Genomic DNA, 16,456 nt, shown 5'->3' on the forward strand with positions numbered 1-16,456 from the left:
TTGATTGATTGACAATTGAGAGGCGAGGCCTCTTCCACCCCCCCCCCCTCCACCCCCCTCCGGCAAGCACAACTAGGTGAATACACAGCACAAAGTTACACAAATGGCTTGGCAAGCTCCAGTGGGCAAACAAGTGGCTGCTAGAATTGAACCACAAGAAGTGTAAGATGATGAAGATAGGACAGGAAGGAGACCGCTAGGAATTACACATCTACACGAATTAGAAAGATACAAATATTTAGGAGTATCTATAATTCAAACACGACATTCAGTTCAAGTGTTATACAGACGTTACACAGAATTTACCCTGTCGTAGCTCAGTCAATTAAAGCAGTGTCTGGGATGCTCCTGGACGCAGGTTCGAATCCTCGTCACGGCCCTTGTGGATTTGTTCGTTATATAGACGTAATGGTTTTTCGCTTTTTCCTGATAATTACCTTATGTTAGAAGCCTAAATGAGGACTCTTTCAATGAAGCCACCTATGTGAGACCAAAATTCGAATGTGAAGCACACAAAAATGCTACTGCTAGGATCTTTTCTTATTAGGACTACTGAATAGCTCGATCGATAGAGCTTCGGCTGCACATGCGTGGGGCATCAGGGTTCGAATCTCCTACAGCCCAGGTGAATGAAAAGAAGCACAACAAGTACAGAGCTTTGCAACAAGAGTGTCAGAGGTCTCCAAGTCTCCGTGGTAAGACACTCGCCTGGCGTTCCGCGAGCGCTATGTCATGGGTTCGTATCCTGGCCGGGGAGGATTTACTGGGCGCAATTCCTTAAACTGTAGCCTCTGTTTAACTCAACAGTAAAATGTGTACCTGGTTGTAACAAGGATTCTTCGCGGCAGGGATCGTATTCCAGGGACCTGCCCGAAACGCTACGCGTACTAGTGGCTCTACAAGAATGTAACAACTCTTGTATATATCTCATCACGGGAACGGGTTATAAAGGAACTAAATTTCACAGTCTTAGTAGAGAGACGAATCAGAGGGGAATATGATCACGGCATAAAAGATACCGGGGGAGGGGGGGGGGGAGGTAGACAAAGACAGGTTATTTCTATTAAAGTCGAATAAGTGGACATGAAAGCTGGAAACACGAACGAAATTATATATATTGTAAATGTAACAGTTTGTGTTACAAATGTAACAGTTTGTGTTACAAATGTAACAGTTTGTGTTACAAATGTAACAGTTTGTGTTACAAATGTAACACCGAGAAATGTAACACTTTAGGAAGAATGTTTTGTGTGTAATGTGTGTAAAGAACAGAGACCAGGGGCCAGATTCACGAAGCAGTTACACAAACACTTACGAACCTGTACATCTTTTCTCAATCTTTGGCGGCTTTGTTTACAATTATTAAATAGTTACTGAGCTCCGAAGCACCAGGAGGCTGTTTATAACAATAACAACAGTTGATTGGCAAGTTTTCATGCTTGTAAACTGTTTAATAAATGTAACCAAAGCCGTCAAAGATTGAGGAAAGATGTACACGTTCGTAAGTGCTTGCGTAACTGCTTCGTGAATCTGGCCCAGGTCTGTATAGAGGCTGGAACACTTACTCATGACGTTACTCATTTACACACACCACCACACAGCCAAACACTACACTCACCAGGCGCCCAACAGCCTGGTTGACCAGTCCAGTAACGAGGAGGCCTGGTCGACGACCGGGCCGCGGGGACGCTAAGCCCCGGAAAACACCTTAAGGTAACCCACACAGCCAAACACCACAATCACCATTCAACCACCACACAGGCAGGCAACCACCACCACAACCAACCACCACCACAACCAACCACCACCACACAACCAACCACCACCACACAACCAACCACCACCACAGCAACTGTGGCTCGCTGTTGACATCCTGCCAGTCTGTTTACGGGAGCGACGGTCACCTGCCTTGGCCTCTCCGCCAGGATCCCAGCTTCCCCAGAAGCACCAGAGGCGCTTCTAAGTGTGGAGGGGGTGATGAGGGGGTCACGGTGGGGGTCACGGAGGGGTGGGGGTGTCGGGTGAGGTGGGGGAGAAGGTGCGGGGCCCTGACTGTGGCGAAAATTAATGACTGTCGCCTTGCGCATGCCTCTGACCGCGAGGGGCGGCTCGTCCAGTCCCGCCATAGCTTCCAGAATCGCTCACGAGTTTCCAAACTACCATTAATAAGCATGTTGGATGTTGGTATTTTTAAAGAATTATATATTTACAAGAAAGTAGTCATAGTTCTCGCTAGATTCCTGGACCTCCTGTCTCCTAAGACAGAGAGGAGACGAGAGCGACGCGTATCTTACCGTCTTCACTCCGCCGGGATGAACAGCCGACATTCCTGTCCTCCCCCAACAAATTACAATATTCTTGGCCGTTTTCCGTAGTCTTGCGGATCTCGAACCCCGCCAAAATGCCTCCCCGAGTCATCGTCCAACCCACATTAATTATCGGAAATTCCAGGCGATGCCGACTCCTGCTCCGCGAGTCGGAGGAAATGTCGAGATATTTGTGCGCGTCGCCGCGACGCTGTTCAAACCATTCTACCAGGACTGGGATTAAGATTTTTCACGAGAGAGAGTCAGGAGTGTGGCAGGGCCGGGATAGATGGAAGGGGAGGACTGGAAGAGGGTAGTTGGATGGTTAGGGAAGGGAGGGCGGACGTTGGAGGATAGGATAGAGCGCCTGAACTGATCTATCGCTAACTGGGCGGTAAGAGAAAGAAAGAAAGAAAAAGAGAGAGAGAGAGAGAGAGAGAGAGAGACGCCGGCGGGTACATCAAAATACAACGCTAAACACACCTCCGTTCTCATAAGGTTTTCCCAACGTCGAAAAACTGTCGTACTGAAACGCCTTTTTCCTAACCTTCCCGAAGACCTAAAACAGAAAACGGGACAGTATGTCAATTTCGCCAGCCGCTTCCAGTACGACGATTGATTGATTGATAAGGATTAGGCCACGCAAGAGGTGGCACGGGCATGAATAACCCGTAAATCTAGTACGACGAATTTTTAGCCTTAAGAGTATACGTCAAAATGCGACGCTTTATTAGGACGGACGAAGATGAAAATATTACCAAGCATAAATTTTTAACATTTTAATATTATTTTTAAAATTATTATTTTAACGACATAACAAAATTTCGAAACTGAATAATTTAGCGAACATTATGACTGCATGAGCGCCGGTGTATACCCGAGACGACACAACAAAGTCTGAATGAAGGTCTGAATCAGCCGTGGTCTCTTTGGGACCAGTCTCGGGCCAGCGGGTCTATAGTAGACCTCGTTCCACTGTGTCACTCTGAAAGGGCTGGCTAGCTGGCTGGACTGACTGACTGGACTGACTGACTGGACTGACTGACTGGCCTGACTGACTGGCCTGACTGACTGGCCTGACTGACTGGCCTGACTGACTGGCCTGACTGACTGGCCTGACTGACTGGCCTGACTGACTGGCCTGACTGACTGGCCTGACTGACTGGCCTGACTGACTGGCCTGACTGACTGGCCTGACTGACTGGCCTGACTGACTGGCCTGACTGACTGGCCTGACTGACTGGCCTGACTGACTGGCCTGACTGACTGGCCTGACTGACTAGACTGACTGACTAGACTGACTGACTAGACTGACTGACTAGACTGACTGACTAGACTGACTGACTAGACTGACTGACTAGACTGACTGACTAGACTGACTGACTAGACTGACTGACTAGACTGACTGACTAGACTGACTGACTAGACTGACTGACTAGACTGACTGACTAGACTGACTGACTAGACTGACTGACTAGACTGACTGACTAGACTGACTGACTAGACTGACTGACTAGACTGACTGACTAGACTGACTAGCAGCGCATTGTTTACCAGCGACCACCAGCGGACTCTACACACTATCCTCCATAACTCATCTTCGCCAACACTCACTGTCTTAATATAAAAGTGAAGACGTGATACCAGCATGTGCTTCTCCGCCCCTTTCAGGAAAAGGCCGCAACAACCAGAGACAATTGAGAGAATTGCAAGGCAATCGCTGGAGGTGGGGTCCCTTGATTGTTTCAAGCGCGGGTTGGACAAGTATATGAGTGGGATTGGGTGGTTATAAATAGGAGCTGCCTCGTATGGGCCAATAGGCCTTCTGCAGTTGCCTTTGTTCTTATGTTCTTATGTTCTTATATGTAACAAAATTCATCTCTTTTCATTTCAAATTCATCATCTTTTCAAATTCATTCATCATCATTTCAAATTCATCATCTCAAATTCATTTCAACTCCCCTTCTTGGGTCCTTTTCCATTGGCCACCAGCTTGCCGGGTCTATTCAAAAGCAGTGGTGCCTTTTCCGTCGACTCAGGGACTGAATGGCCTGAATAGATGACATTGACAGCCCAGGACCTTTTAGCAGTGATTAAAGGCGTCGGGTAGTGACAGGAGAACGGTTCTTACAGTGCTAAGCAGGCCCAGGGGGGGGGGTATAGGGAGGAGAGCTAGTTAGCAGTGACTGGCGAAGCAAAGGGGCCTCTAGTGACAGGTACGACAGGTACGTAAGAGCCTCTATAGTGACAGCCTCGACAGGTACCTGGTTGATACCTGGTTCATATCTGTATGATACCTGGTACGTGAGGGCCTAGAGTGACAGCCATAGCATATATATATATATATATATATATATATATATATATATATATATATATATATATATATATATATATATATATATATATCTATCTGAAGGAAGTAGACTGAAGCTTGTACCATCATATACATTTAAAGCTTTCGGCTGAAGTAATGACACTGGATTTAGATGTTCCAAGATGAGCTTTAACCTCTCGCCCACCACCACAGTAGTACTGATATGAGCAACACTTGGCGAACTTAGGACTATCAAGACTATCGCAGGACTATCTCTGCACAAAAAAAATCCGTTGATCGACAGTTGAGAGGCGGGCCTAAAGAGCCAGAGCTCAACCCCCGCAACCACAACTCGGCGAGTACACACACACACACACACACACCACACACACACACACACACACACACACACACACACACACACACACACACACACACACACACACACACACACACAGTTTAGACCTTATGATCGTAGGAACTTTATATACGATATGAGCTCACCGGACACCAATGAAATTCCATAACTATTTTAAGCCAAACTCCCAGCATAATTACTTTAGGATAAGAATCATAGAATAATTACTTCAGGATAAGAACCCTAGTATAATTACTTTAGGATAAGAACCCTAGTATAATTACTTCAGGATAAGAATCATAGAATAATTACTTCAGGATAAGAACCCTAGTATAATTACTTTAGGATAAGAACCCTAGTATAATTACTTCAGGATAAGAATCATAGAATAATTACTTCAGGATAAGAACCCTAGTATAATTACTTCAGGATAAGAACCCTAGTATAATTACTTCAGGATATGAACCCTAGTATAATTACTTCAGGATAAGAACCCTAGTATAATTACTCCAGGATAAGAACACCTTCATAATTATTTTAGGATACGAACCCCAGCAGAGTTACAGTACTTCAGGATAAGAAGCCGGGATAGCAACCTCAGGATATATTTTTAGTTAGTTAATAGTTACTGTGTAACTATTTTATTGACTCAGGTGTTCTGGACGACATCCTAACAATTTACCCAAAATTTGCTTGTCCATTTTAAAGAATGAAGAACAATTTCTATTTATATTCTAAGCTGTATCACTTATGAACCCATCCCTGCCCTTGTGTGGCAGTGCACAATAGAAAGTTGTTTTCACATATCCACACATTAAAACATTGATTGTAACCGTGATATATATGTGCTTCAGCCTACAGTTTAGACCTATTGTCTTATGTATGACCCTCTGTCCTGCGTGACAGTGAATACCAGCATTAACCTCAATTTAATAAGACTATCAAAATCCTCAGATTAGGCAAAATTGTAATTAATTTTGTCAATAAAGATGTTAATAATAATAAAGGATATATTTTCCAGAACCACTCACGAGAAACTCCTCAAAATGGCCACTTTTTTAGTCAATAAGAATACAATACAAATAATAAATAAAAAATAATAAATTAATAATAAATTAAATGCACTAGGCACAAAAACACAAATGCAGATCAACCAGGCTGTAGTGGATATGGGGGGGGTGCGGGCCGCTCCAAGAAACAGCCTGTTGGACAAAGTTATCACAAGTCAAGCCTGGCCTCGGGTTTGGGGAAGTACAACTCTTAAAACCCTCCCCAGGTTTGCTCCAGGTATACTATTGGAAGCTACAACCCGTAGGCCTATACAACGTGACGTCACAGTCTAGGCCTATACAGAATTACGGCCTAAACTGTTACGTAACCGGCGTAACAATCAATGTGTTACGATTCTCGTCATTTAAACCAAACGTGTAGCCGGGGAGTCGGTCGGCCGAGCGGACAGCACGCTGGACTTGTGATCCTGTGGTCCCGGGTTCGATCCCAGGCGCCGGCGAGAAACAATGGGCAGAGTTTCTTTCACCCTATGCCTCTGTTACCTAGCAGTAAAATAGGTACCTGGGAGTTAAGTCAGCTGTCACGGGCTGCTTCCTGGGGGTGGAGGCCTGGTCGAGGACCGAGCCGCGGGGACACTAAAGCCCCGAAATCATCTCAAGATAACCTCAAGATGTATCGTTTATCTTTTTTTATACAAGCCTCTATCATCAATACTTTATATGTAATACATGAAGCTTATACACTAAATATTGCGTATATATCATATATACATGATATAGTAAGCTGCATGAATTTTTATGCATATATTACGCTGAGTATATTCGTGGTATACTAGCTGATTATATTCCATATTTAGTAGCAACATATATCATATATACATATATTAAGCTGCATGAATTTTTATGCATATATTACGCCGAGTATATTCTTGGTATACTTGCTGAGTATATTCCATATTTAGTAGCAACATTCACAAACTTTCATAGGCCTATGCCCGGTGCAAGCATTTACCAACACAAAACAAAGACAGACTAAAGAACAAATCCACAAGGGCCGTGACGAGGATTCGAACCTGCGTCCGGGAGCATCCCAGACGCTGCCTTAATCATTTGATGCATCACGTTAGTGTGATCTCTGTGTGTAACAATTACACTGTTCATTAACGTCGATTACATTTTCTGATACAGTAGGCCTAGTATGTAGGCCTAGTATCAGCCTTTCCTTACATATAATCACTAATTACTCCCACAACGTCATGACCAAACGGCTTTAGGCCGGATAAAATAAACAAGTCTTAAAAAAAATCGCAGTTTCAGTTGGCTGGTTCAGACTTAAAAGTGGACAAGACAGGCGCCAGATTCACGAAGCAGTTACGCAAACACTTACGAACCAGGGGCCAGATTCACGAAGCAGTTACGCAAGCCCTTACGAACCAGGGGCCAGATTCACGAAGCAGTTACGCAAGCCCTTACGAACCAGGGGCCAGATTCACGAAGCAGTTACGCAAGCCCTTACGAACCAGGGGCCAGATTCACGAAGCAGTTACGCAAGCCCTTACGAACCAGGGGCCAGATTCACGAAGCAGTTACGCAAGCCCTTACGAACCAGGGGCCAGATTCACGAAGCAGTTACGCAAGCCCTTACGAACCAGGGGCCAGATTCACGAAGCAGTTACGCAAGCCCTTACGAACCAGGGGCCAGATTCACGAAGCAGTTACGCAAGCCCTTACGAACCAGGGGCCAGATTCACGAAGCAGTTACGCAAGCCCTTACGAACCAGGGGCCAGATTCACGAAGCAGTTACGCAAGCCCTTACGAACCAGGGGCCAGATTCACGAAGCAGTTACGCAAGCCCTTACGAACCAGGGGCCAGATTCACGAAGCAGTTACGCAAGCCCTTACGAACCAGGGGCCAGATTCACGAAGCAGTTACGCAAGCACTTACGAACGTGTACATCTTTCCTCAATCTTTGACGGCTTTGGTTACATTTATTAAACAGTTTACAAGCATGAAAACTTGCCAATCAACTGTTGTTATTGTTATAAACAGCCTCCTGGTTCTTCGGAGCTCATTAACTGTTTAATAATTGTAAACAAAGCTGCCAAAGATTGAGAAAAGATGGACAGGTTCGTAAGTGTTCGCGTAACTTCTTCGTGAATCTAGGTAGCAAGCCTCTTGGAGAGTGGGGGGGGGGGGGGGGGAGTAAAATATACCCATTCTTTTTATTAATAAGGCGAAATATGGTTAATAAGTCTTTCAAATGTGAGGGTGATACAAGGACGTGTCCAAGAGTTGAGATGCTAGTACGGAACGTCGGCGCTCTCTGTCTTTGCTGTTACAGCCCCTAGCGACTGTGCCAGGTAAGTCCACTACGGGCTCACCATAGCCCGTGCTACTTGCCCCGCTCCTGTGCCAGGTAAGTCCACTACGGGCTCACCATAGCCCGTGCTACTGGCCCCGCTCCTGTGCCAGGTAAGTCCACTACGGGCTCACCATAGTCCGTGCTACTTGCCCCGCTCCTGTGCCAGGCTAGTCCAGTACGGGCTCACCATAGCCCGTGCTACTTGCCCCGCTCCTGTGCCAGGTAAGTCCAGTACGGGCTCACCATAGCCCGTGCTACTTGCCCCGCTCCTGTGCCAGGTAAGTCCACTACGGGCTCACCATAGCCCGTGCTACTTGCCCCGCTCCTGTGCCAGGTAAGTCCAGTACGGGCTCACCATAGCCCGTGCTACTTGCCCCGCTCCTGTGCCAGGTAAGTCCACTACGGGCTCACCATAGCCCGTGCTACTTTGGAACTTTTGTTCTAAAGTAGCTGAATGTAGAACAACAACAACTCCGTCGTCAATCATCGGAGCCGAGATCTCATTTGGACAACTAATTACCGCTTGTTGAACCCGCTGGGTCAACCACTGACCTTCCCGGGGACCCAACCACTTGGGGAGGACGGTAGAGCGACGGTCTCGCGTCATGCAGATCGGGGTTCAATCCCCGACCGTCCACCAAGTGGTTGGTCACCATTCCTTCCCCCCGTTCCATCCCAAATCCTTATCCTGACCCCTTCCAAGTGATATGTAGTCGTAATGGCTTGGCGCTTTCCCCCTGATAGTTCCTTTCTTCCCCAGGATGCAACCAAAAAACTCCCCAGGGGACACACAAGTTAATTAACAACTAGGTGAACAGCTGCACTAGGTGAACGGAAAGGTACCAACTGTTTCTGCCCCGTCTGGAAATTTATCCCTGATCCATCGGTTGTAAATCCAGGATGTAGACCATTGCGCTACATTCTTGCAAGCGTTCAATGAAAATTGAACCTACGCCGGAAAGCCGAACTTTGAACTTAAGCAACTGAAGCCTATACGCCAAACTTGAGAATTATGATAATACGGCCAAAATAGAAGGGATATAAATGTTGTAAATATGATAGCATCTGCCAGGTAGTCCATAGGCCTATCGAGAAAAATATATTTACCATTTTACTCATTCAAATGGTGATTAAAATTGATCACTTTGCGCCACCTCACTAACCTGGTCGAGGTGGTAGGCCTACCTCACTCCCCTGGTCGAGGTGGTAGGCCTACCTCATTCGCCTGGTCGAGGTGGTAGGCCTACCTCACTCCCCTGGTCGAGGTGGTAGGCCTACCTCATTCGCCTGGTCGAGGTGGTAGGCCTCCCTCACTCCCCTGGTCGAGGTGGTAGGCCTACCTCACTAACCTGGTCGAGGTGGTAGGCCTACCTCTCGCCTGGTCGAGGTGGTAGGCCTACCTCTCACCTGGTCGAGGTGGTAGGCCTACCTCTCACCTGGTCGAGGTGGTAGGCCTACCTCACTCCCCTGGTCGAGGTGGTAGGCCTCCCACACCACCTGCTTGAGACAATAGGCCTACCAAACACCACACTCACCTGGTCTAAGCAATAGGCTCTACACTGAGCCATCTTAAAGGCTGACTGCAAGTCTACCGCAGAACATGACACCGCGGCCGCCGTCAGCGCCGCCAGGATCCACACCGTCGTATCCATGCTCAAATTTCCCTAAAAACTCGGCCTTTTTTTCCCCCGCACTCGCGGCCGGCTTTCACTAAGGCACCGCGCGGAAGGAAGGCAAAGTGGAGGGTCCCAAGCGGTCACACGCGGGGAGCGGACGCGAGGATGTGCTCACCACGAAGGCCAAGCCAGGACTAACTGGTGGGCGGCATCTCGGGCCATTTTCATGCTCAGATGCTAACGGTTTCCAAATTTAGGATTATCGGTTTATATGATCATTTTTGCTAACGTTTAAGACATTCTAATGACGTGCGGTGTGGCATTCATTGTTATTATGCTCGTTTAGTATTTACGTCAACAATTATCGTTGTATTAGAACGTATTTACGGAAGGAAAATATATTTGTAATCGGGAATAAAGAAAACGCTGGCAGCCATAGCGCCCGAGGCAGCATAGGATAAAGTTGCCATATGAGCCTTTTATCGCAAGCAACATTGCCGCAGCATTACACTTATCATATCCTTACGATCTTTAACACTTTATCCAAACATTTCCACCAAAGCCATCACAATGTGTGTGTTTAACTGAGCCCCATAAGTAGCAGACACGGCTAATTAAAAAGCGTAGACCTTGGCAAGCACCTTTGGAGCCCCACACACACACACACACACACACACACACACACAGGCCTGGAACCAGAGAGGCAGGACCAAAGAGCTAAAGCCCAACCCGCCACAACTCCCTCCACAACCAAATACCTAAAACGCTCTAATAAGCTAGTAATAAAGTTTCGAACTTCAACTAATAAAAGAATACTATAATCTGAATCCCGATTGCCGGTGTATTAGTCGCCATAATTTGTTTTGACTCTGTAATTAAACGCAGACATAATTGGTAGGTAGGAATTAGATGTTTATGAAGTCTGACTCGAGATGTCGCCATGGAAACCACTCTAGCCTCACTTAATATATGTAATAAAAAAAATAATAATAATACCAATTTCAATTATATATATATATATATATATATATATATATATATATATATATATATATATATATATATATATATATATATATATATATATATATATGCAATTGACGATCACAAAACACTGATCATTTTATGCGGAAAATCCACAGAGAAATATGAAATGAGGTGAACGTTTCGGCTCTGTTAAAGCCTTTGTCAACACCAGACTGACTCAGACTGACTTTAGTCAGTCTGGTGTTGACAAAGGCTTTAACAGAGCCGAAACGTTCACCTCATTTCATATTTCTCTGTGGATTTTCCGCATATATATATATATATATATATATATATATATATATATATATATATATATATATATATATATATATATATATATTTATATATATATATATATATATATTTATATGAAGATGAAGATGAAGATTCCTTCTGAAGATGTATTTAATATACGAAAGTACTTAAGGAAATTCCTGTTTCATTTTCCTCCGTGGTCTGACATTGTCACATTCTTAATCACGTGTTTATTTTCGTGATATATACACACACACATATATATATATATATATATATATATATATATATATATATATATATATATATATATATATATATATATATATATATAATAACATATTATGCATAAATCATAGCTGTGGTTATTGTATGAATTCTGATCTACGAAATATAGGTTCAGTCAGCTACTTGCACTGGTGGGTACAGCGACCACCTCGCTCCTTGCAAGGTCAGGGTTCGATCCCCGATGGTGCCCAAGTGGTTGGGCACTTTTCCTTCCTATCCGTCGTCCTATCCGGTCTCCTATCCTGTCCTCCAAGCCCTTCCATGTGTTATATAGTCACATTGGTTTAGTGATTTCTCCATGTATACTCGAGGCATCCTCCATGTATACTCTAGGTTTCCTCCAGGTATACTCTAGGTTTCCTCCATGTATACTCTAGGTTTCCTCCATGTATACTCTAGGTTTCCTCCATGTATACTCTAGGTTTCCTCCAGGTATACTCGAAGTTTCCTCCATGTATACTCCAGTACACGTTATATATATGCGCATATCATACATGTTCTGACGCATGTACATATATGTATACATCAAGCTGGGACTAGTGTTAGCTGGGAATATATCCATTTGTATCCTTATATATCCCTATGTATATCCCTATATGTATCCCTATGTATATCCCTATATGTATCCCTATGTATATCCCTATATGTATCCCTATGTATATATATTGTACTACATGGTCTCTTCCTTGGGGGGCTGTAGTGTACTATCTTTTGCATGTCACAAAGTACACCAAAGTACAAAGTTCATGGTGGCCGGAAGTGTGGGGGGGGGAAATGGGGAATGGGTCGAAGGAAATGGGGGGAAGAGAGGTTGTTTGTGTTCGGGGGGATGGGGGGGGGTTATGGAGTAAGGGGTGGAGGGACCGCAATAAGGGTTAGGAAATGGGGTTGAGAAGTGATGGAAGGATGTGGGAACAAGGAATGAGGGGAAAATGGGGCTCGGGGGACAGGGTTAATGGGTTGGGTAAATAAGGGGGGGGGGAAGGTGTTTAGGGGTGATGGTATATGGAGTTATGAGGGGCGGAAATGTATGGGGCGGGTTATCAGTATTAGGAGATCAGAGATAGGTTAGTGGGGGAGATGGGTAGGAGTGATTTTCATGGATGGGTGATGGGTAGGGGGGTAATGGGTAATGGGGGGGAGGGTAATGGGGGGGGGTGAGCAGCTGTCCATTGGAGAAGTGTTGCCATACTTAAAGCGTCCATTTCTGCCTCTGGATCCATGCTAATTCCGACCTGTATAAACGATTTTATATATCAAATATATTTTTGAAAACCAAATGCCAAAAAAATAAAGAATTATGTAGCAGTATGTAATTATATATTTATATATATATATATATATATATATATATATATATATATATATATATATATATATATATATATATATATATATATATATATATAATTAAATATATATATATATCAGAGAGAGAGAGAGAGAGAGAGAGAGAGAGAGAGAGAGAGAGAGAGAGAGAGAGAGAGAGAGAGAGAGAGAGAGAGAGAGAGAGAGAGAGAGAGAGAGAGAGAGGTACCACCTCTGCTGCAATTGTAGGGACCCATAGCCTCGGAGAAGGGAACACAGAGCATTCAGAGAAAAACTTGCCTTTAACTTTATATACATGTGAGTGTTCACTTCTCTTACCATTCCTTTTTCATTATTTATGTTGTTCACTTCATTATACAAGGTTACACCACAGTTACATATCTGATTGGCTACAAAAAGAGGACATTAAGAGGAAATAAGGAGAAGTTTGTTTCCTAGAGATTTCCTCGAACTCCTCGGACGCCGGGCAGGAACCGAGGATGCAGCGAGCATTCCCCCTCTGGATCGCGACACTGAGGCGCTGAAAGAGAAAACTTGCCGCTCTAGGGTCTCTTGTAGTGTCAATGAGCTTGGAACCAAGATCCTTAAGAAACCTTCTTGCACTCTCTCCCCATGGGCCTAGGGTCTCAGACCCTATTGGAACGAAGTTGTACCGATGATCTAATTCCCTGTACTTGGTACCTGGACAATTATACAGCTGCCCTAGACTATATAAAAGGGTTACATAGTGTGTGTCAAGAGAGATAAACAATAAAATACCCATCACATAAGAGGTTTAGTCATACAGGGCCACGCGAGTAGCCTGCACTGGCAAAATTTGCATGTATCATTATGATAAGAACATAAGAACAAAGGCAACTGCAGAAGGCCTATTGGCCCATACGAGGCAGCTCCTATTTATAACCACCCAATCCCACTCATATACTTCAAGATATCCTTGAAGACACGAGAGGTAGTAAAGTGATTGTTCCAGGTACCTCATGTCGGCCGGTCTGAAGGAGATCCAGTGACTGGACAGTCAATAATGAAGTGCGTGAGGTCACCACCCAGTTCCTGCTCGCAGATTCTTAACACAACAGCAGACAGTTAATGCTGCTACGTAATTCTAAGACAGGATTAAGGTCATCTTTTGGCTGAGTATATCTTTTGTTTGTGATGGTCAGCGGGTCCCAGCGCTCTGTGATCAAGTAACCAGTAGGTCAAGCAGCCAGTCAGCCAGCCAGCCAGCCAGCCAGCCAACCCCCCACCCCACCACCCCCTCTTCAACCAGCCAGGTAGGCTGGCGGAATTCACAATCAGGTAGGCAAGACTAGTGGTCAGTTCCGGTAGTGATCACAACTCCTTCTCCCCCCAGAACCCCTAATACACCCCTACCCACATCTCCCATGATGACCCCTACCCCTTCCCTACACCTCACTCCTACCCCACTTACCCCCTACAAACCTCTAAGCCTCCCCCCTCTTCACCACACCTCAAATCTACAAAAAGTTAGCTCAGTCGATTAAGACAGCGTCTGGGATGATCTCGGACGTAGGTTCGAATCCTATTCACGGCACTTGTGGATTTGTTCAAGTTTTGGACAGTCTCGAGCCATCATCAACAAGATTCTGTAATAGTCCAAGACGGACTGAAACGTCATTTTCGTTGACTGTTTAATAACCCCTTGAACTATGTGTTTAACACATCTCTAACCCTGTCCATGGAGGACAGAAGAAAATGTATATATGCTGGTTAGCATTGTAAATGCCCGGCCACGTCTGTGGTAGAAAATAACAATAATAATAAAAAAGTAATTATCTAACATTTTCAGATGGGATGGTGCGTGATCGCCGGTCGCGGCAGGGAGCCGGTCGGCCGAGCGGACAGCACGCGGGACTTGTGATCCTGCGGTCCTGGGTTCGATCCCAGGCGCCGGCGAGAAACAATGGGCAGAGTTTCTTTCACCCTATGCCCCTGTTACCTAGCAGTAAAATAGGTACCTGGGTGTTAGTCAGCTGTCACGGGCTGCTTCCTGGGGGTGGAGGCCTGGTCGAGGACCGGGCCGCGGGGACACTAAAGCCCCGAAATCATCTCAAGATAACCTCAAGATGGTGTTTTGTTCTTCTGTTCCATCTTCTGCCTTCTTCTTCTTCCTCTTCTACCATCTTGTGTTCCTTTCTGTCTTCTGTTGCTAGCTTCAGCGTGGTGAAGATTGCAAGTTATTTGTTCTGTTGCTGTTATTTTGTTCTTGAAAGTTCAAGATATCACTTGTCAGTTGTTCAATTCTCTGCCTCCTGTTATGTAATCTCACAAGTCTTTAGAAAGCACTAATTAAGTTATCATCGCTGTGATAACCCAACCAGTGTTATCGTCTCTAGATCTGGATATCATTCGAACGTTATTACCCTCCCCTGTGTTAGCCAATGATAACCAAGCGATAACCTCGGATCCAGGGGCCAGATTCACGAAGCAGTTACGCAAGTACTTACGAACGTGTACATCTTTCCTCAATCTTTGACGGCTTTGGTTACATTTATTAAACAGTTTACAAGCATGAAAACTTGCCAATCAACTGTTGTTATTGTTATAAACAGCCTCCTGGTGCTTCGGAGCTCATTAACTGTTTAATAATTGTAAACAAAGCCGCCAAAATTGAGAAAAGATGGACAGGTTCGTAAGTGTTTGCTAAACTGCTTCGTGAAACTGGCTCCAGGCACAGCCAACGAATGATAGACGATACCACCTCTAAGACAGTAACTGTTACCAGCCTATCCTCCGTCCTCGCTACGAACGATACCTCCCTCAAAGTGTACCCAAAAGGACCCAAACGATATCCCTCAAAGTGTCAGCCACGGTTACCAATCAACGTCCCTAAATTGTCAGCGACTGTTACCATACAATACCACGAGACAATACCTTCGCCCTACCGGCCGCTACGGTTACCGGACGATATTCATAAAACGCCAACCCGCGGTTACCGGACGAGGCTAAGGAGCCCCAGAGGCGCGGAAAATGTCTTTAAGTTGTGAAATATGGATATTTGTCCGACGGTGTCTTCTGGCGGTCCATTGAGGGCTATAGAGACGGCTCTATAGAGCTGCTCTACACACAAGTGCTCTTCCAGACGATCATTTTATCCCTGGAAGACCCCTAAGATGCTTCTAAGGGACCGGATGATGCTTGGAAGAATGGCAAACTTGTTAGAGGATAGGGACATCAAAAGATACATCTCCCCCTCTATTCAGGGAGGGATTCTTAAGGGTGGCCTTGGAGAAAGATAAGGGAACCCCTCAATCTTGGGCACCCCCTAGGGGAGGGAGGGATGTTAGGGGGGGGAGGAGAGAGATAGAGTAAGATAACGGGAGATTGATAGAGATTGGGATAGTTAGTATAGCCCCCCCCCCAAGCTGTTTGGGATAGGTAGTTTGTGCTTTTTCCTTGTGTGACTTAGCGTTTTCACCTGATGATCTCACCTGTGTGTAGCAGGAAAGTATGCTTGCTGCAGCTGTGGTGGCCTGACGGCTGAGTGGACAGCGCTCGGGATTCGTAGTCCTGAGGTTCCGGGTGGAGGCGGAAACAAATGGGCAGAGTTTTTTTTCACCCTG

At 45.2% G+C, this 16,456-nt stretch overlaps 1 protein-coding gene across 1 annotated transcript in view; it reads right to left on the bottom strand.

Moving 5' to 3' along the window:
• The window catches only part of fend (forked end), a 53,045-nt gene extending 42,888 nt beyond the window's left edge, over positions 1-10,157 (bottom strand). The window contains exon 1 of the mRNA XM_045739251.2: positions 9,891-10,157. Coding sequence (XP_045595207.1) covers positions 9,891-10,007 — 117 coding nt within the window. The 5' untranslated portion in view covers positions 10,008-10,157. The remainder of the gene's footprint in view (positions 1-9,890) is intronic.
• Positions 10,158-16,456: the final 6,299 nt, after the last annotated feature.

This window comes from Procambarus clarkii, chromosome 36 (genome assembly GCF_040958095.1).
Source record: "Procambarus clarkii isolate CNS0578487 chromosome 36, FALCON_Pclarkii_2.0, whole genome shotgun sequence".
Classification (NCBI taxonomy): domain Eukaryota; kingdom Metazoa; phylum Arthropoda; class Malacostraca; order Decapoda; family Cambaridae; genus Procambarus; species Procambarus clarkii.